The 22237-nt window shown below is 44.6% G+C and overlaps 1 protein-coding gene across 6 annotated transcripts in view; it reads left to right on the top strand.

The window, feature by feature from the left end:
• Positions 1 to 22237, top strand: part of FTCD (formimidoyltransferase cyclodeaminase) — a 1011684-nt gene that overhangs the window by 642906 nt on the left and 346541 nt on the right. For all 6 annotated transcript variants that reach the window (XM_030210600.1, XM_030210602.1, XM_030210603.1 and 3 more), the window contains one exon: positions 18915 to 19044. In XM_030210600.1, coding sequence (XP_030066460.1) covers positions 18915 to 19044 — 130 coding nt within the window. The remainder of the gene's footprint in view (positions 1 to 18914; positions 19045 to 22237) is intronic.

The following is a 22237-nucleotide window of genomic DNA, read 5'->3' as shown; positions in this document are numbered from 1 at the left end:
TGGGGGTGCTCGAGCACCCACAGCACCACGGAGTCGGCGCCTATGACTCTTGCCCTCTTCCAAATTTCAATCTCTTCTGCCACCTCAGTCTCTCTGTTTTTCTTCCTTTGAAGCCCACTTCGTCCACCTATTCACTCCTTTGCCTCTTTGAATAGCAGTTATTTATCGTCCCCCTGATAAATCCCTTTCATCCTTTCTCAGCGACTGACGCTTGGCTTTCCTTCTTTCATGATCCTTCCTCCCCCTCCCTCATCCTTAGCGACTTTAACATTCATGCCAATGATCCCTCCAACTCTTACGTCTCCCAGTTCCTCACCTTAACATCCTCCTTCTATCTTCAACTATGCTCCACTTCCCCTACCCACCAAAATGGTCACTGTCTTGATCTTATCTTCTCCTATAACTGCTCTCCCTCCAATTCCTTTACCTCAAATCTTCCCCTCTTTGACCATCATCTAATAACCTTCACACTTAAACTTCCTCCCACCCAATCCCGTCCAATCTTAACCAATTTATCTAGGAATCTCCAGGCCATTGACCCTACTACCCTATCCTCCAATGTCTCGAACCTCTTCTCTACCACTACACCATCCAAATCTGTCAATGATGCCGTCTCTTCCTACAATACTATTCTATCCTCTGCCTCAGACACTCTTTCACCTCTCATGCCCCGTCCTATAAGACGTACCAAACCCCAGCCCTGGCTAACCCCTAAAATCCGCTACCTACGTTCCTGTACACCTTCCGCCAAACGCCTCTGGCTGAAATCTTGTGCCCTTGCTGACCACACACTTCAAGTTCATGTTGACCTCCTTCCAATCTGCTCTCTTGCTTGCCAAACAGGACTACTACATCCAGCTGACTAATTCTCTCGGCGCTAACCCTCGACTTCTCTTCTCCACACTAAACTCTCTCCTCAAGGTGCCTCCACCCCCAACTCCCCCCTCACTATCTCCCCAGACCCTAGCTGAGTTCTTCCTCGACAAGGTTCAGAAGATAAATCTTGAATTCTCTACCAAACCACCCCCGCCTCTCCCTCCCCTTGCCCCTCCCCTTGTCCGTTCCCCTATTTCCTCAACCCCTCTGTCCTTTTCTTTTCCTGAAGTCACTGATGAAGAAACATCACATCTTCTCTCCTCCTCAAAACAAACTACCTGCTCCTCTGATCCCATTCCTACCCACCTTCTTAACACCATCTCTCCTACTCTCACTCCTTTTATATGTCATATCCTCAATCTCTCTGTTTCCACTGCGACCATTCCTGATGCCTTCAAACATGCTGTGGTCACACCGCTCCTGAAGAAGCCTTCACTTGACCCTACCTGTCCTTCCAACTATTGACCCATCTCCCTCCTCCCCTTCCTTTCCAAGTTACTTGAATGTGCCGTTCACCGCCGCTGTCTTGACTTTCTCTCATCTCAAGCTGTTCTTGACCCACTCCAATCTGGCTTTCGCCCTCTTCATTCAACTGAAACTGCACTCACAAAAGTTTCCAACGACTTGTTCCTGGCCAAATCCAAAGGTCTCTATTCTATCCTCATCCTTCTCGATCTATCCGCCGCTTTTGACACTGTTGATCACAGCCTACTCCTTGATACGCTGTCTTCATTTGGATTCCAGGGCTCTGTTCTTTCCTGGTTCTCCTCCTACCTCTCACTTCGCACCTTTAGTGTACACTCTGGTGGATCCTCTTCCAATTCTATCCCTCTACCAATCGGTGTACCTCAGGGTTCTGTTCTCGGTCCTCTCCTGTTCTCCATCTACACTTCTTCCCTTGGCTCTCTGATATCATCCCATGGCTTTCAATACCATCTCTATGCAGATGACTCCCAAATTTACCTCTCTACCCCCGAAATCTCAACCAGCATCCAGACCAATGTTTCAGCCTGCCTATCTGATATCGCTGCCTGGATGTCTCAACGTCATCTGAATCTTAACATGGCCAAAACCGAGCTTCTCATCTTTCCCCCTAAACTTACCTCTCCTCTCCCCCCTTTCTCTATTTCTGTGGATGGCACTCTTATTCTCCCTGTCTCATCGGCTCATAACCTTGGGGTCATCTTTGACTCCTCTCTCTCCTTCTCTGCTCATATTCAGCAGATTGCCAAAACCTGTCGTTTCTTTCTCTATAACATCAGCAAAATCCGTTCCTTCATCTCTGAGCACTCTACCAGAACCCTTATCCACACTCTTATCACCTCTTGGCTTGATTATTGTAACCTGCTTCTCACCGGCCTCCCTCTTAGCCATCTCTCTCCTCTTGAATCAGTCCAAAACTCTGCTGCCAAAGTCGTTATGCTCACATCAGACCTCTCCTCAAGTCACTTCACTGGCTCCCTATCCGTTTCCGTATTCAATTCAAACTTCTCTTATTGACCTATAAGTGTATTCACTCTGCCGCTCCCCAGTACCTCTCCACTCTCGTCTCTCCCTACGCTCCCCCTCGGGTACTCCGTTCTACAGATAAATCTCTCTTATCTGTCCCCTTCTCCTCTACTGCTAATTCTAGACTCTGTTCCTTTTATCTTGCTGCACCTCACACCTGGAATAGACTTCCCGAGCCTGTAAGTCTAGCCCCGTCTTTGGCTGTTTTCAAGTCCAAACTTAAAGCCCACCTGTTTACCACTGCTTTTGACTCCTAACCACTACTCACTTGCCCTGTCCTTTTATCCTCACCTCTTTATTCCCTTACCCTTAATTGTTCTGTCTGTTTACCTGTCTTATCTAGATTGTAAGCTCTTTGATTAGGGACTGTCTTTTTTGTGTATGGTGTACAGTGCTGCGTATGCCTTGCAGCGCTATAGAAATGATAAGTAGTAGTAAGTAGTAGTAAATAAGAACACGGGGGGGGGGGGGGGAGTTATTTTATACTAAGCAACACATTTTAAAGGTAAAAGGGAAATACGGGTGGGGGAAGAAAGTTAAATGAAACTAATCTGATTCCTGTTTGTTGGCAAGGGTTAGATTTGGGGTTTCCTGGAAAATAAAGTATTTCAAACCCCACCTGTAAATCTTAGCAAAAGGGTTTAACAACATTTTTAGAGCTGTGGACTCTGTTTCTTCTGCTGGCAAATTCTAACCATAACTCTTAAAATGTTCTTAAAACTTTGTGCATTCAAAACTTCTTTGTTTGAGAATTTGTGCAGAGACTTTCCTGTTCAAAGACTGTAGGAGCCAGTTTTCCAAATGTCTTTGGCAAATTTGAGTGGACATGTGCTCTGATTCAGAGTTCAATGAAAAATGCCATCCTTCACATTTCCATAACACCACAATATTCACATTCAAACATACTCCCCAAATAAAAGGCTTGTCTTCTACATTCATTTAATATAGTATATAGTGTAAACGGGCCCGCTGCTCCAGTATGGGGGAGGAAGCTGCCTCCCCTGAATAGCCAGAACTTCACAAAACTGCCACCAGGAAATACTTCAAAAACATTCCTTTATTTTCCAGATTCATAAACAAAACTTCACTCCAGAGTAGAGACTTGCTTCTCAGGCAGGGCTGTTCTGCCTTGCTTAGTACATCAACCAATTACACAAAGACTTTGCCCCCTTCCCGGAGGGGAATGCATTAGTCCTTTGGAAATCCCTGCTTTTGTGGTCTCAGTCAGTAGCAAACAAATAGTACTTGTCCCACAAGCAGGATTTCCCCTCAAGACAGTGTTAATCACCAAGCAGCCTTTACTTTCAGGAGGTTCAATACTTTTGGGACTTCCTTCCACCCAAGGTATTTCAGCCTGCTCAGTTCTTTAGGGACCTGTCTTGCCCAAGGATTTTCAGCCTGCACTGCTCCTCTCCTCCTGAACTGAATCCCTCTTCCTACCAGGCAGCCCTCCTTCATAAACAAGCCTTCCAACTTCAGAGGTTCTCACAATAATCAGGTTTCAAAACAGGTTAGTAATTCCCCCACCACTCAGGGTTTCCCCAAAAGAAAACCAGGCTTCTGTACTTAAGCAGGGTTTAAACCAAAATAAATTCCCAAAACCATGTAGGTTTCCAAACCTTCAGGGGCTGCCTTCCTCAGCTCTCAAGCTCCCATTCCGTTCTGCTTTCTTCCCCTGCTCAGGCTGATTAATTCCCTCTTCCATCCAATCCTCCTCCTGCTGCTTCTCAGCCCACCCCTCCCTATTACAGGTGGGCAGCATGATATACAGATTGCTGGTCCCGGGAACTGGCTCCTTCATTCACCCTCCCTCTTGTGGTCAGAGATGATATATGGCCAACTGGCTTATCCCCTGGGATCTCACTGCTAGGACTGGAAATGCATTCTGGGATATGAAGTTCATGGTTTTGCTGCTTCACTCTATACCTCGGGGATGTAGCCTTGTCACAATAGTCAGCTAAATACCTCGGCCTTCAGCCTTGATTTTCTCGTTTTGGCTTAGTTTGACTGGTCTCTGAACTGGAACCAATGCTAATGGTATCTATATTTCCGCTCATCTGGTCCGTCACTCAATTCTGGAAAACTGCTAGGACTCTCTATTACCCATTCCTCAGAACACAACTCTGGATCATTTATCAGAAACCAAATGGTTTCAATTTCCCCATTGTTTGTATCATTGTCTGAATGAGTGTCTGATAGCTACTAATGCTTGAGGCTGGTGTGTTATATCCTCATTGGGGGCATGTGATAGAACATTCCACAATGGTCCAGGTAACACTTTTAAGTTATTTCTATGAACCACACTGTAATTTCCATATACAGTACATCTCTAATTTTGTACATACTCCCTTCTGGTTCAGTGGCACAGACAACCTCATAAGGGGTTTCTACCCACTTTATCTTTTATTTTTCCCTGACTTCTAAATTTGTTATCTCTGAGCAACACTTGGTCCCCTTCAGAGATGAGTGCGCCCCTTGAATGCCGGTCAAAGATCTCTTCCTTGCTGTTGCCTGGCATGCTGATTCCTGCTGGGCTATCTGGAAGAATCCCTGGAGATGTTGATGATGTAACTTCACCCATTCATCTAGCTACTCAGCTTCCACTCCGGCGAACTTGGTCTGAAAATCATGTGGCAGACGAGTCCTGACCAAATAGTGAGTAAAATGGGGAGTACCTAGTACATAAGTAATGCCACACTGGGAAAAGACCAAGGGTCCATCAAGCCCAGCATCCTGTCCATGACAGTGGCCAATCCAGGCCAAGGGCACCTGGCAAGCTTCCCAAACGTACAAACATTCTATACATTATTCCTGGAATTGTGGATTTTTCCCAAGTCCATTTAGTAGTGGTTTATGGACTTGTCCTTTAGGAAACCGTCTAACCCCTTTTTAAACTTGCCAAGCTAACCGCCTTCACCTCATTCTCCGGCAACGAATTCCAGAGTTTAATTATGCGTTGGGTGAAGAAAAACGTTCTCCGATTTGTTTTAAATTTACTACACTGTAGTTTCATCGCATGCCCCTAGTCCTAGTATTTTTGGAAAGCGTGAACAGATGCTTCACATCCACCTGTTCCACTCCACTCATTATTTTATATGCCTCTATCATGTCTCCCCTCAGCTGTCTCTTCTCCAAACTGAAAAGCCCTAGCCTCCTTAGTCTTTCTTCAAAGGGAAGTCGTTCCATCCCCGCTATCATTTTAGTTGCCCTTCGCTGCACCTTTTCCAATTCTACTATATCTTTCTTGAGATGCGGCGACCAGAATTGAACACAATACTCAAGGTGCGGTCGCACCATGGAGCGATACAACGGCATTAGAACATCTTCACACCTGTTTTCCATACCTTTCCTAATAATACCCAACATTCTATTTGCTTTCCTAGCCGCAGCAGCACACTGAGCAGAAGGTTTCAGTGTATTATCGACGACGACACCCAGATCCCTTTCTTGGTCCGTAACTCCTAACGTGGAACCTTGCATGACGTAGCTATAATTTGGGTTCTTTTTTCCCACATGCATCACCTTGCACTTGCTCACATTAAACGTCATCTGCCATTTAGCCGCCCAGTCTCCCAGTCTGTAATTTTGCACAATCCTGTCGCGAGTTAACGACTTTGAATAACTTTGTGTCATCAGCAAATTTAATTACCTCGCTAGTTACTCCCATCTCTAAATCATTTATAAATATATTAAAAAGCAGCGGTCCTAGCACAGACCCCTGAGGAACCCCACTAACTACCCTTCTCCATTGTGAATACTGCCCATTTAACCCCACTCTCTGTTTCCTATCCTTCAGCCAGTTTTTAATCCACAATAGGACATTTCCTCCTATCCCATGACCCTCCAATTTCATGAGGTACCTTGTCAAACGCCTTTTGAAAATCCAGATACACAATATCAACTGGCTCCCCTTTGTCCACGTGTTTGTTTACTCCTTCAAAGAATTGAAGTAAATTGGTCAGGCAAGATTTCCCCCCACAAAAGCCGTGCTGACTTGGTCTCAGTAATCCATGTCCTTGGATGTGCTCTGTAATTTTGTTTTTAATAATAGCCTCTACCATTTTCCCCGGCACCGACATCAGATTCACTGGTCTATAATTTCCCGGATCTCCCCTGGAACCTTTTTTGAAAATTGGTGTTACATTGGAACTGTGAATACTGCTAGCACAAGTTCTGGCAAGTGTTCTGCCCACCTTATTTTCTTCTCTTTTGACAGTATACTAAGCATATCTAGCATGGTGCGATTAAATCGCTCAAACTGACCATTGCCCTGGGGATGATACAGTGTGGTACAACTTTTTCTTATGTTATGCAGCCTACAAAGTTCCCAGATTACTGATGATTCAAGGTTACACACCTGATCAGAAAGCAGCTGTGCCAGACACCGGTAGTGGTTTATCCAGTGCTGTAGAATGGCTTTGGCAGTAATATAGGCCAGTGGCCCACCCACTTAGAGCTCAGGCCCACCCAACAGTAGCACACGTTTAATGGTAGTTGGTGGGGATCTCAAGCTCCGCCAGCTGAAGACTTCCCCTTGATGTTAATGAAAATGCTACTCTCCATGATACCGGCACCTGCGCATGCTCAGTTTTCAGGGCATGCCTGCTGCAGACTGCCAAGGTGGAAAGAAGCATCTTCCTGCCAGCTGAGATATATTTTTGGTTTGGTGGTGGTTGGGGGGGGGGGGGGAGAGAACACTTGGTGCCCACCCACTTCTTGCCTAGGCCCACCCAAAATCTGTTGTCTAGCTACGTCCCTGGTATAGGCAGTCTGGTTTCTGGTAGGAACTGCCACTGAAAACCTCGTGAACATATCCATCAGCATAAACACATGTTCCACTCCATTGTTAATGGCCTCTAGCGTCACATACTGTAATCCATCACCAGAATTTCTAATGGGTATCCACTTGGAAGTATTTGCATTGAACTCTCTCTTATGGAAATAGGTTCTGTATCACTATACAACATGAACACTCCTGTAACCTGTGATTCACATCTTGACTCATTCCTGTCCAGTAATAATCCCAGTGAAGATTTCTTAAGATAGTCTCTTCACTCAGATGCCCAGCATAGTCATACTTTGCTCTGAACATCTCCTGACACAAACTCTTGGGTACTATAAAGTGCATCACCTCAGTGCCATCCCTTGGATTAGTGACTCTCTGGAACCATAGACCCTTATTGGAACAGAGCCTGTTCTGCTGTCGCCAGAGCTTCCACTGTCCATGCATCCAGCCACTAACATCCACAGGTGTGTTCAAGTGCAAACACTAAAGAACTTGTTGCAGTTCAAGATCTTCTCGCTGCCACTGTCGTAACTCAGAAGCAGTGGCAGTCATAACTCAGAAGATGAAAAATTTGAAACCTGTCTGGCACACACTTGGGCCATACATGCTTCTGCACTTTTGCAGCTTTAATTAGTAGGAAATCTGGTTTTACATCCTCTTTTTTCTCTTCATCACTTCATGGCTGTCTTGACAATGCATCAGCTACTTGATTGGTCTGGCCAGCTTGTGACTGATTTTGAATTCAAATTCGGCGAGCTGCTCAGACCATCTTTGCTCTGTCACATATATATTGGCAGTTTCCAGGTGCCTCAACAGGTTATGGTTGGTACACACCAGAAATTAGCGGTATATAAGATAATCCTTGAATTTTTCAGTTGCTGCCTACTTTTAACACCAGTAGTTCGAGAGCTTCAATATGCTATAGTTCTTGTCGTTACACTCGGACTTCCACAACCCATACTAGCATAGGTGATAACCTTCTCCTACTCATCCTGAACTTGGCTCAGGTCAGCACCCAACCCTCGGTGGCAATATAAAGGGTAGCTCAAAAATCAGGTATGGTAGAATTGGTGCTAAGGTGAGCCTTCTCTTGAGCTCTTCAAAGGCTTCCTGACACTCCAGTGTCCATTCTACCACTGAATTCTTCATCTGCAACTTGTTTTCCCTGTGAGTGCTCTTAGAAAATGATGGTATGAACCAGCGGTAATAACTCACCACCCTCAGTTTTTGTGTTACCTTCCCCTAAGGGGATGAAATCATTGATTCTATTTTGTGCTTCATTAGCTTATCAGGCAGCCAAAATGTGAAATGATCTCCCAGAGGACTTTTTTGTTTAGAAAATATGCTTTAGCAATGATATTTTGAATTGTTAAGTTTTATATGCTGTTATATTGAATTTCTTCTTCATAAGTATTGTCCTTGTTGAAATTTTATTGTAATGTGCTTAGAACTTATATTGGCTTTAGGGGAATATAAATTAAAATGTTATGGTATATTAACTGCCAGACTTTGGAAACAGTTTTTCAAGTCTTTCACCGCTATAATTTTCTCTTCATCGACAGATACTCCTTCAGCTGACACGTGCCTAAAATATTTCACTTTCTTACAAAGTACTGTGCATTTCTGTAGCTTCAACTTTAACCCGTATGCTATGAGCTAGGCAAACACCTTATCCAGTCTTTGTAGGTGACTTTCAAAATCTTTCGAGAGTATTAGAATATCATCAAGATAGAGTAGCAGGATATCTAACACGTAATCATTCAGTATGCCTTCCATGATGCGCTAAAATGTTGTAATGGCATTGTTCAACCCAAACGGAATATGGGTCTATTGAAACAACCTCAATAGTGTTATTACTGCCATTTTCTCCTTATCAGCCTCATGCATGGCCACTTGAAAATAGCCAGATGACATGTCAAGAGATAAAAACAGTGTCACCTGTCTCAGAGCATCCAAAGATTTGTTGATGTGCAGCAGTGGGTATACCTCTTTAATTGTAATGCTATTTAATTTCTGGTAATCCAAGCAGAAATGGATAAGTTGCATATCACTAGCAGTAGCTCCGCAAGCTCATTTTTCAGTTCTATCAGTACTCTATGATGAATACCATCTGGTCCAGGAGATTTGCTACTCTTCAGTTTGCCGAACTGCCCCATTACGTCCTCCAGGTTTACCGTGAAGTCAGTAGGTTTCTCCGACTCGTCCACTTGAAATACCATTTCCGACACCGGTATCCCACCCAAATCTTCCTCGGTGAAGACCGAAGCAAAGAATTCATTCAGTCTCTCCGCTACGTCTTTGTCTTCCTTGATCGCCCCTTTTACCCCTCGGTCATCCAGCGGCCCAACTGATTCTTTTGCCGGCTTCCTGCTTTTAATATACCGAAAAAAAATTTTACTATTTTTTTTGCCTCTAATGCTATCTTTTTTTCGTAATCCCTCTTGGCCTTCTTTATCTGCGCCTTGCATTTGCTTTGACACTCCTTATGTTGCTTCTTGTTATTTTCAGACGGTTCCTTCTTCCATTTTCTGAAGGCGTTTCTTTTAGCCCTAATAGCTTCTTTCACCTCACTTTTTAACCAGGCCGGCTGTCTTTTGGAGTTCCGTCTTTCTTTTCTAATTCGCGGAATATGTATGGCCTGGGCCTCCAGGATGGTATTTTTGAACAGCGTCCACGCCTGTTGTACAGTTTTTACTCTCTCAGTTGCCCCCCTAAGTTTTTTTTTTACCGTTCTTCTGATTTTATCATAGTCTCCTTTTTTAAAGTTAAACGCTAACGTATTTGACTTTCTGTGTACAGTTACTTCAAGGTCGATATCAAAACTGATCATATTATGGTCACTGTTATCAAGCGGCCCCAGTACCATAACGTCCCTCACCAGATCATGCGGTCCACATATTTTGTATATATGTGGCGAAACTCACCTGTACAGTGTTCACTTTCTGTCTTGCCTCTGAGACAGAAGTAACCTTCTGGATATCTCCTGGCCTCGAATAAATCTTTACTCCCCCAGGCAGAATTCCAGGCAAGAAAAAACTCTGGCTACTAAATAAGTATTAGACATAATAACTGTTTATTCAAATTAAGTACATAAGTAATGCCACACTGAGAAAAGACCAAGGGTCCATCGAGCCCAGCATCCTGTCCACAACAGTGGCCAATCCAGGCCAAGGGCACCTGGCAAGCTTCCCAAATGTTCAGACATTCTATACATGTTATTCCCGGAATTGTGGATTTTTCCCAAGTCCATTTAGTAGCGGTTTATGGACTTGTCCTTTAGGAAACCGTCTAACCCCCTTTTAAACTTGCCAAGCTAACTGCCTTCACCATGTTCTCCGGCAACGAATTCCAGAGTTGAATTACGCGTTGGGTGAAGAAACATTTTCTCCGATTTGTTTTAAATTTACTACACTGTAGTTTCATCGCATGCCCCCTAGTCCTAGTATTTTTGGAAAGCGTGACCTGACGCTTCACATCCACCTGTTCCACTCCACTCATTATTTTATATACCTCTATCATGTCTTCCCTCAGCCGTCTCTTCTCCAAGCTGAAAAGCCCTAGCCTCCTTAGTCTTTCTTCATAGGGAAGTCGTCCCATCCCCGCTATCATTTTAGTTGCCCTTCGCTGCACCTTTTCCAATTCCACTATATCTTTCTGGAGATGCGGCGACCAGAATTGAACACAATACTCAAGGTGCGGTCAAAGAAGCCAATCAGTAATTATTAAAATACTAGTAAGAAAGGCCCGTTTCTGACACAAATGAAATGGGCGCTAGCAAGGTTTTCCTCAGAGTGTGTATGTTTGAGAGAGTGTGTGTGAGAGTGACTGTGTGAGAGAGAGAGTGAATGTGCGAGTGTGTGTGTGTGACAGAGAGAGAGTGAGACTGGGTGCGAGTGTGTCTGTGAGAGAGAGAGAGTGTATGTGTGAGCATGAGAGTGTGTGCCAGGGCCCCCCTCCCTCCCAGTTCCAGGGTCCCCCCTCCCTCCCGCCCTCTGAGTTTCAGGGTCATGCCCCCCTCCCTCCCTGCCTCTGAGTTCCAAGGTCGTCCCCTCCTTACCTCTGAGTTCCAGGGTCGTCCCCTCCCTGCCTCCCTCTCAGGGTCCCCTCCCTCCCCTGCATTATGCTCTCTCCCCTGCATTCATCCATATACAGGCAACATCTTCTGTGCCCTGCCCCCTCCATCCATCCATGTGCAGCATCTCTCCCTTGCCCCCTCCACCTCCCTCCCTTCCTCCCCCCCTCCAAGTTCCAGTGTCCCCCTCCCTCCCATTTCCAGGGTTCCCCCTCCCTCTGTCCCTCCGTCCCTCTCTCCCATTTCCAGGGTTCCCCTCCCTCTATCCCTCCATCCCTCCCTCCCAGTTCCAGGGTCCCATGGAACTGGGAGGGAGGGGGAACGGAGAACATTGGAGGAGTGACGTCAGCAGAGGTGGGTTTGTGAGGAGGGGTGAACGGGGTTCCTGCATGAGTGTGTGTGTGTCACACAGAGAGTGTGACAGGGTTGCTGCTGCTTTTCTGGTAGGGGGTGGCAGGGGGCGTGGACGTTGGTCAGCATTGCAGGGTTGTGGTGGGGGTCAGCTGTTAGAGTGGTTTCATTTTTTGGGGTTTTTTTTTGGAGGGGTGAGGTGAGTTGGAATTAGTGTGTGTGTGTGTGAGGAACTGAGGGGGAGAGGTCTGCATTGCTGTGGGTGTGTGGTGTCAGTGATTGTGTGCTATGGGAGGGGTGTTTGTGAGGAGGGGTGAACGGGGTTCCTGCATGAGTGTGTGTCGGGAGGGGGGTTTGTGAGGAGGGGTGAACGGGGTTTCTGCAGGAGTATGTTGCTGCTGCTGGTTGATGTTTTTTTACTTGGAGTTTTTGGCAGGGGGTTTGGATGTTGGGCAGGGTTGCTGTCATTCACACACCTTGGACAGGTCTCAGATCCACCACTCCTCCTTTGTTGTTTGCCACCTTCTTCGGTCCATGTTGTCTACCGGCTGTCAGTCTATTACTACTACTTAACATTTCTAAAGCGCTACTAGGGTTACGTAGCGCTGTACAGTTTAACATAGAAGGACGGTCCCTGCTCAAGGAGCTTACAATCTAAAGGACAAATGTACAGTCAGACAAATAGGGGCAGTCAAATTGGGGCAGTCTAGATTTCCTGAATAGGTATAAAGGTTAGGTGCCGAAAGCAACATTGAAGAGGTGGGCTTTGAGTAAAGATTTGAAGATGGGTAAGTCTGCAAAAGGGCAGCCGGTGCAGTGCTTTGTCGGGTTTTCTACTGTTTTCCTCGGTGTCGCGTGGCGCGCTTGTGCACTTCCAACTGGTGTTGTCGCTCGGGCGGCTATGGAGGAGCAGCTTTTAAATTGTTTTGTGTGAAGGTTTTCGTTGTGGGCGTGTGATCAGTGTCGCATAGCGCGCTTGTGCGCTTCCAACTGGTGTTGTCGGTCGCGTGGCTATGGAGGAGCAGCTTTTAAATTGTTTTTTTTGATTGTTTTCATTCTGGGCATGCGATTGGCGCGATCAGTGTCGCGTGGTGCGCTTGTGTGCTTCCAACTGGTGTTGTCGGTCACGCGGCTATGGAGGAGCAGCGTTTAACTTGTTTTGTTTGAAGGTTTTCATTGTGGGCACGTGATTGGCGCAAAGTTGTTGTTGTAACGTTCCACCTTCGACGTCATCACGTTTTGACGTGAGGGCGGGACAGACAGTGATGGTGACAGGCTTACAGATGTAACGAATCTGACGAACCCTTCACTTTAGTGAAGCCACAGAGTCAGCTTCAGAACGTTGGAGGTGCTTTTTATTATAGTAGAGATTAACAAATAATATCCCAATACAGTATAATATGTAGCAAATTAAAACAGAGTTTTCCCTGGGAGCTGTCAATATGTCCACCTCCTAGTGGACACACTGAGGCTCGCCATCCTCAGTTCTGTTTCCTCTTAAATACTTTTTCTTTCTTTCTTCATTATTTTAATTATAATTACCCTTCCTACCTAATGAATATGCGTCTTTCTAGAATATTCTGTTTCCTGTTATGAATCATGTTTCATCAAATTCTATAATTTATTCCCTTATTATATTGGCAGTTAGGAACTGTCATGCATATAAGCATAAGTTTTCATTTGATATGGGTTGACCTATGTCCTTGGTATGCACAGACATCATACTAGCCCCCTCCACCCTCTTGCTAAGGATATAGTTTTTACCCACACCCACTTAGTTCTACTTTTGATTGTTTATCTGGATACTGCACATGTTGTCCTTAGTCATAGGAGCCTCTGCCTCTTAGTTGTGGACCAGCAATTTATCACGTTAGCATAGGTCAAATGTCAAACCACAAATTTCTACAGCCTTAGAAAGGTAGTTACCAGAAAAAATGCTGTTTTACAATTCCAGATCTGCTCCCAGCTCAAGAAAGCAAAATAGCTATATTAAAAAACCTAGAAATATGTATGGTTTGCACCTTTTCATGGCCTCTATGATGTACAACGGTTGCTTGATGGGTGGGTGATTTCCAGTGTTTATCTGATGATAAATCCTGTTTGTGTAGCTGATGTCATTGTCATCCCTGGAGAAGACGTATTGGTGTTTGCATAACAAGTGCTTGAGATCATCATTTTGTTCATGTGCCAATTCTAGCCAGTTTAGTTTTGCCACCAGATTCTGGATAAATTCCTCATCTCCTCCTTCCAATGGCTCACTTTCTTGGCAGCACCTAACCACCATTGTGTTGCCTTCTAAGCGGCATTCTATGGGTGCTGAAACCAGAATCTCCCTTGGTCGGTATGCCCAGCATTCATGACATGCATCAGCAGTTTGTCCCAGTTGGGTTTAACAAGAGTGTTCACCACACATACTCCAACTGGTAATATAGCCACCACCACCAGCACTTCAGTACACTCTCTACGCTGGATGCAACTTCCCAACAACATTAGCTCAGCTAAGGGAGGCAGCACCACCTGTTTTCTTCCAACCAGCATGGCAAAAATGATTCTCTCACATTCACAGTTCTTAATTTGCTTCCAGATTTTATATACTGCCCCATTCCGAAGCCATTTGTTGGCCCACAGGTTCCAGTTTAACTCCTGCAGTATGTTCATTCTTGCATTTCCAGGCATGAAATTTATACACTGTTAAGTCTGGGCATGGAATTTACACACTGGCAGGCTGCATCGTCACAAACTGTCAGGATACTGCATCTCTTCACTGTCTGCCCCATTCAGATAACATCAGCTTCTATGCAGCCAATAATCAGGATGTCCGTACCATTGATAGGGCACAGCTTCACCAGAGTCTCTTTAAACTCAACGCGGTCTTCCAGATACTGCTGAAAATAACTGGCCGCAATGGTTGATACCTCTGAGCCTGTATCCAAGCAGCACTACACAGATAGATCCCTGACAAGGATCTCTATTATGGGGCTCTTCCCCACAATTTTGCTTTTCTTTACTTCTGGCCCTGAGTGCCTGCTCTCTGTAGCCTGATAGCTGAAGTAGATGAATTTGAAGTGGATGGAACTGCAGTTGCTACTGATGCCAATGTTGAGATTTCTTTCCATTCATGAGGTACTGCGGTTTCTAAGGTGCAGGATGCAGTACTTGGTGAGGCATTTGCTAATGCAACTGATAACCGACCTGGTACAGCACTGGACAACCTGCCAATGGATCTGGCCCAGACTTCACCCAGAACACTTCCCACTTTTTCACTTCGGCATTCCCTTGCCACATGACCAGGTTCTAGGCATCAGTAGCACACCAGCAGGCTTATTTTCGAAAGTGATCGCCGGTGATCTTCCAACATAAATCAGGAGATGGCTGGCGATCTCGCAAAAGCGGTGAAATCAGTATAATCGAAAGCGCCGTTTTTGACACTATCACCGCTTTCCCGTCGCCACGCCAGCAAAAGTTCAAGGGGCGTGTTGGCGGCAAAGTGAAGGCGGGACATGGGCGGGCATGGGCGTGGCTACCAGATGGCCAGCTTTTGCGGATAATGGAAAAAAAAGCGGCGTTAATCAGTATTTCGCCGGGTTTACTTGGTCATTTAATTTTCACGACCAAGTCTCAAAAAGGTGCCCCAATTGACCAGATGACCACCGGAGGGAATGGGGGATAACCTCCCCATACTCCCTCAGTGGTCACCAACCCCCTCCCACACTAAAAAATAAAAAATAAAACACTTTTTTGCCAGCCTCTATGCCAGCCTCAAATGTTATACCCAGTTCACTGACAGCAGTATGCAAGTCACTGGAGCAGTTTTTAATGGGTGCAGTGCACTTCCCCATACCTGTTACACTTGTGGTGCTAAGTGTTGAGCCCTCCAAACCCCCCCCCCCAAAGACCCCCCCCCCCCACTGTACCCACATGTACCAGGGCTATGGTAATGGTGTAGAGTTGTGGGGAGTGCGTTTGGGGGGGATTTGGGGGGCTCAGCACACTGGTAAGGGAGCTATGCACCTGGGAGCTATTTGTGTATTTTTAAAACATTTTTAGAAATGCCCCCTAGGGTGCCCGGTTGGTGTCCTGGCATGTCAGGGGGACCAGTGCACTACAAATGGTGGCTCTCCCACGACCAAATGCCTTGGATTTCACCGGGTTTGAGATGGCCGGCATTTTTTTCCATTATCGCTGAAAAACAAAACCAGCCATCTCAAACCCGGCGAACTCTGGCATTTGGCCAGGCTAAACCATATTATCGATAAAAAGATGGCCGGCCATTTTTTTTCGAAAATACGGTTCCGGCCAGCTGTTGCGCCACCACCAAAATAGATCGCCAGCGACGTTCGATTATGCCCCTCCAGGTCTCCCTGATCATTCCTCAGAGGCACTCTGTGTTCTCTTTTATGCGTCTCATCATAGGTGTGATATCCTCAGCCAAATTGATCCCAAGCTTCCCTTTCTTTCTCTGGCCTTTGTGCAATGTCTTCACCCCTGATTCCTCAGGGTCACTGTGGAAAGTCTTGTACCCTTTTAGACTGCCTTTTCCCTCTTAGCAGCTCAGCCACCATTTGTTGCAACTCATTTAACTCCATCTCAAATTTTGTTTTCGCACTGGCACTTTGTAGCATTGCCTCAGTTCGGGCTCAAGACAAAATCCTCAGAGACCTCTCTTCCCAATCAAGTGACACATCTTCCTGTGTCCATTTGATGGCTTCCTGAAGTAGTCCTGCGAAAGTCAGCTTAGGAGCCTTCTCCAACCTTTTCTTCATTTCTCTCCTAAGATTCTCTTCCTGGAAACCCAGCACAAACTTTTCTTTAAGCATCTTTTGAGGGTCACTGAAGCACTGAGGATTGATGGCTTTAATTTGTGTTAATTTCTCTTGAAGTCTGTAGGCATAAGTTCAGATATTCTCACCTGGCTCCTGCTTCTGATCCAAGTGTCCAATCTCCCAGCATGAGTACTCAGCTTTAATGTCCCAACGAGAAAAAGATAGGACCCTCCCCCCAAATTGTGTGCACATAAAAAAAGAAAAGAAAACAACTTATGTCCTCTTCCCAGCACTTGCTTGATGTTGGCTAGCTTCCTCACACATGGATCAGGAATCAGGATCACGGGAGACAGGATCCGAACCAGGAACCAGCAGGATCTTCAGTGTCAGGTGAGTACCTACTACATTTCTCAACAAAATCAACAAAAAGGAAACTTTATCCCTGTGTGTGTAATTTATGTGTGACCTGTATTCATAGCAGGAACCTATTTGTAGCTGGCTACCAGGTGGAAATAAAAGAATAAGCATGTGTCCCTATTTTCCTCCCACCCAGTTGAGTAGAGACTCTTTCTGGCTAAATAAAAATTTGTTCCTGTTCCTGTCCCTTCAACTTAAACTTTTTTAACTTACAGATACCAGTATCTTCAATCAGGGCTCTTCCAGACTCTCTCCAGCTCTCTAGCAAGCTCATCTACCAAGTTCAGAAACACAGCCTTGCCTTTGCTCCTTAAGAGCTATACTTGACCACTGCTTTAAGCAAAGAGGCCTCCAGATCAGTACAACACTGTTTGGTACCTCAGAGTCCAGGTCCTCTCCTTCAAAGAAGAACCAAAGGGTTTGCCAAAACTTAGAACCGACGTCTTCCACTGGCAAGAGCATACACCAGTCTCTGTCCGGGACTTAACCCTATACCTCACAGGCTTTGCTCACAAGGCCAAAAAAAAAAAAAAACTCTCTAAAGGGAAGTTCCACAAAACCCTGGGAGAATTCCCACTTAATCTATACACAGACTGTCCCTGATCAAAACCACAGAGCCAAGCTACTCTTCAGCCCTAAGCAACCACTCTGCCACAAAGCTAGCACCCAACTGTTACCCAACTGTCCCAGCTGTTGCTCTGATAACGGGACCTCGCTAGCCTCATACCACCCCCAATCAGCCAATCAGCTCCTGGCTTACAAAGTTTACAGTTTTTTTCAGAATCCTGGAACTCTGCATTTACAGTTCTGAGCTCCATCTTGAAACCCCAGTTTTCTATTGACTATAATGGGAAAAGTACATTTTCTGTAATGTTTCCGTTAAAACAACTTGATATATAACCCCAGCACATCCATACTAAAGCCCCATAACTTTAAATTTAAAAATTAAATGTTTTCCCAGATGCCATACAATTTCTACCCCCAAATGCCCAAAAATAATAATAAAATCCCCTGACGGTCACATGAAAAATTACAAAACATGTCCCTCTAAAGACTGTAACTGACGGAATCCCAAAACATGTTTTCTAAAGTCCACCAGCCCTCTGCACCTACATTTCCCACTTTCTGGGCAAAAATAAAATGTGCTGAAGTCCAGACCCCCATGGCCCACCTAAAGGGAATCCCTAAAGACCCCACCCACCAAAAATTAATTTCTAAATATTTTCCCTAGAGCTCCAGGCAACATGACCCAAAGGGTTGGAAAGGCCACCTCCATCTTCCAATTCAGCCTGGATGGACCCCCCCCCCCCCCCCCCCTGACATTGAGAGCTATCCGTGGTTAAACGCAGCAGCTCCCTGGGCCTTGAAACTAATCAAGGCCCTGGCTTCAGTTGTAGCCTACCGGAACTCTGGGAAACTATCGCATATTGCCAGAGCTCTGGTAGGCAGGCCTGAAACAGGCCAGTTTCTTGCCCCTTCACCCATGGCTGACGCACCTTCGCGGCAGGTCACATCTGCCTCAGCTGGCAGCCCCCAAATCCTCCTGAGCCCTTTTAGACCCTAGAAAGGTTGCAATTTGGTGCCACCTACCAGGTCCAGCCCCAGCTTGGAACCAGCCCAGCAGCAGCTGCAGTCACCTGGAGCCCCAAAGAACCCCTTGTTGGGCAGGTAAAGCATTTTAAAATCCCTACTTACTGACCCTGAAGGATCTTGGAGTTAGGAAAAAGACAATAACAGTGCAGTGTCTTGGGCTGCACCTGCCTCCTCTACTGTTGGAAGCTGGAGTGTCACAATTTGAAGCGTGCAACAGTAGCATGTTCCCCACAGATAACAGCAGGTCATACATATCCAGGAATCAGAGGAAAAGGATGTGACAAGAGATTTCATACTTTTGCTATCCTATTCCTACAGTAGCTTCAAGCTTAGATCATTGTAGACAAGTAGGGAAAAGTTGTGCCACTACTACCACTTCTGCTTCCTCTTCAATCTCGCTCTTGGTCTCCCATAGCTGTGCAGTCCAACGCTGTGACATAATTAGTACAGTCATGGAATTCTAGAAGACCAGGGATCTGGTTAGGAGTACCAAATAGGAGAGGGTACTAAAGTGTTCTGAGCTCATGATATTTGTCTTTTCTTTTAGATACATAGTCCAGAAAACTATAACTGAAGGCAGCTTGGTGACCCAGCCTCTTTTTGAGTTTGTTCAAAATGTTGGTTCCAGATCAGCAACTCCTGGTGGAGGATCAGTGTCTGCTGCAGTGGCTGCCATGGTAATCTCATAATATGAAGATGTCAGTGTATTTTATCAAAGCTGTGATGATAATATGCACAGCATAGAGATGATAGTATTTTTCATCATGTCTAAGTATACACAAAACAGGATGAATTAGCACAAATTTGAAAAGTGTGAGCAGTTGCACCAGTTCTTGCAACTGTCCATTCATTCATCTATTTTAATGTACCTTGGCCATGGTAATGCTAGACCTGAATTCATAATTCATAAGGTCCTCTTGTAACTTTTCACAAGCCTCTTGCAATTTAACAACTTTGAATAACTTTGTGTCATCAGCATATTTAATTACCTCACTAGTTTATTCCCATCTCTAGCTCATTTATAAATATGTTAAAAAGCAGCGGTCCTAGCACAGACCCCTGGGAAACCCCACTATCTACCCTTCTCCATTGAGAATACAGATCATTTGACCTACTCTCTGTTCTCTATCTTTTAACCAGTTTTTAATCCACAATAGAACACTACCTTCTATGCCATGACTCTTCAATTTCGTCTGGAGTCTTTCTTTAGGTACTTTGTGAAACGCTTTTTGAAAATCCAGATACACAATATCAATTGACTCACCTTTATCCACATGTTTGTTCAACCCTTCAAAGAAATGCAATATATTGGTGAAGCAAGATTTCCCTTCACTAAATCCATGCTTTTGAATATGCTCTGTAATTTTGTTCTTTATAATAGTCTCTACCATTTTGTCCAGCACCAGACTCCGTTCCTTTTATCTTGCTGCACCATATGCCTGGAATAGACTTCCTGAGCCAGTACGTCAAGCTCCATCTCTGGCCGTCTTCAAATCTAAGCTAAAAGCCAACCTTTTTGATGCTGCTTTTAACTCCCAACCCTTATTCTCTTGTTCAGAACCCTTATTTTATCATCCTCACTTTAATATTCCCTTATCTCTTGTTTGTCCTGTTTGTCTGTCCTAATTAGATTGTAAGCTCTGTCGAGCAGGGACTCTCTCTTCATGTTCAAGTGTACAGCGCTGCGTACGTCTAGTAGCGCTTTAGAAATGATAAGTAGTAGTAGTAGTAAAGATAAATTACACATTACTAACAATAGTACTGTAGTTTACTTATCTCCTTTCTCTTTCTGGAAATATATTGCAGGGACAAATTGTTTACTAGCAGCCAGGAGGCCTGAATGGTATTTCTGGGAGGTTTGGGCAGTGGATGAGATGCTATTAAAGGCTTGTGTAAACTGTCTTGTCCTGGAATAGGATCCATTGGAAGGGGGAGTGTATTGACCACGATACCACAGTCACTTGCCTTAATTGCCTAACAAGCTTGGTGTGGGGCTTTGAGAACCATCATAAGTGTTGTAGAGTTTTAAATATTCTGGGCAGACTGGATAGGGGACATTTTGGCCTTTATCTGCCTTCATTTACTATGTTGCTATGTATTTCTCCGGTCCTCATTACACTTTTCAAATGTTGGTGCAAACATCTAGTAGCCATGAAGTGACCTGAATGCTCTTGGGACACTCAGCTTCTACAACCTTGTTTTATGCTGGTACAACCAATATCAAGTATCACAACAACCACTCAGAATTCACTTATCCAACATTAGAGTTTCATACACATCAAAGTGCACAAGCCCTATCTTAGATATGTCGCAACAAATTCAAAGGTGAATGAATTAACACCACTGTGAAACTTGTGACTAGTGCTGCTATCTTTAGGCTTCCACTCTTCATCACAGATTCACAAACTCAATGGCTGCTTCACAGGCACAGAAACTTGCCAGGAAGTAGAGGTCAAGACAATGAGTCAGCTGATGCCCATGAGAGATTCTTTGCCTAAGATGAAGGTCTCGGCTTCTACATGTAATTTACTTGCATTTTAGTTTATTTATTTATTTTCTATTTTATACCAAAGGTAGTAACAAAAAAAATACATAATGTATACATTAAATACAATAACAGTAAAAATCACATTTAGAAAACCAGCAGCTGCTCGTATTGCTCATCCAAGCTCTGGCGATTTGCTTAACCCTGTCACAATTACCCACTTAGATAACAGGTGCCTAAGACTGCCAAACCAAAGGCTTTATGAATAAATAGTTCTTTAATTGATTCTTAGAAGCTCCTGTATCTGGTCCTGTGATTAAAAATAAAAAGGTACATTTCTGAGGTCTCTTAAAATGAAAGCGGTGCAAATGCGCAGCACCATCTGATCTCAAAATCCAACCTGGTTTATAAACCTAAAGTACTCCATCAGATGAAATGCAGCTTCATCTTTTAATGCTTTGTGAATCAATAATAAAGTCTTAAAATGGGCTCTCCACACAACTGGCAGCCAGTGCAATCACTCAAGCAATGGTGTAGCAGATTATCGATCAAGTGGCTGCATTCTAGACTTCTTGCAATGGCTTCATGGCTGAAGCTGGAGAGCCAAGACACAATGAATTACAGTAATCCAAGCTACTCAACACCATAACCTGGACATACAGTGGGGGAAATAAGTATTTGATCCCTTGCTGATTTTGTAAGTTTGCCCACTGACAAAGACATGAGCAGCCCATAATTGAAGGGTAGGTTATTGGTAACAGTGAGAGATAGCACATCACAAATTAAATCCGGAAAATCACATTGTGGAAAGTATATGAATTTATTTATTTATTTATTTATTTATTTGTTGCTTATATCCCACATTTTCCCACTCGTGCAGGCTCAATGTGGCTTACAGTAAGTTAAATAAAAGTACAAACTTAAAGGTTATGCAAGCATCTAACAGAGTGAACTAGATAGGGAAGGGGACAAGGATACATTAATCAACATTGCAAGTTGAGGGGTAAGTCTTAGCAAAGAGGAATGTCTTTAACAACTTCTTAAAAAGGCCATGGTCTTCTTGAGTTTTAAGGTGATGAGGTAACATATTCCAGTGTTTGGGACTCCAGTAACGAAAGGACGAGGCAAAGATTTTCTTGTACTTTACTCCCTTACAGTTCGGAAAATGAAGGTGGAGATAGGACCGAGCGGCAGGGTTGGCATTTCTAGGCGGAAGGTCAATCAAGGGGAGCATGTATTCCGGTGCAGTCCCATAGATGATTTTAATGTCCCCACTGTCAAGCATGGAGGTGGAAATGTTATGTTTTGGGGGTGTTTCTCTGCTAAGGGCACAGGACTACTTCACCGCATCAATGGGAGAATGGATGGGGCCATGTACCGTACAA

Source organism: Microcaecilia unicolor, chromosome 7 (assembly GCF_901765095.1).
Source record: "Microcaecilia unicolor chromosome 7, aMicUni1.1, whole genome shotgun sequence".
Classification (NCBI taxonomy): domain Eukaryota; kingdom Metazoa; phylum Chordata; class Amphibia; order Gymnophiona; family Siphonopidae; genus Microcaecilia; species Microcaecilia unicolor.
This window is presented reverse-complemented; position numbering and strand designations above follow the sequence as displayed.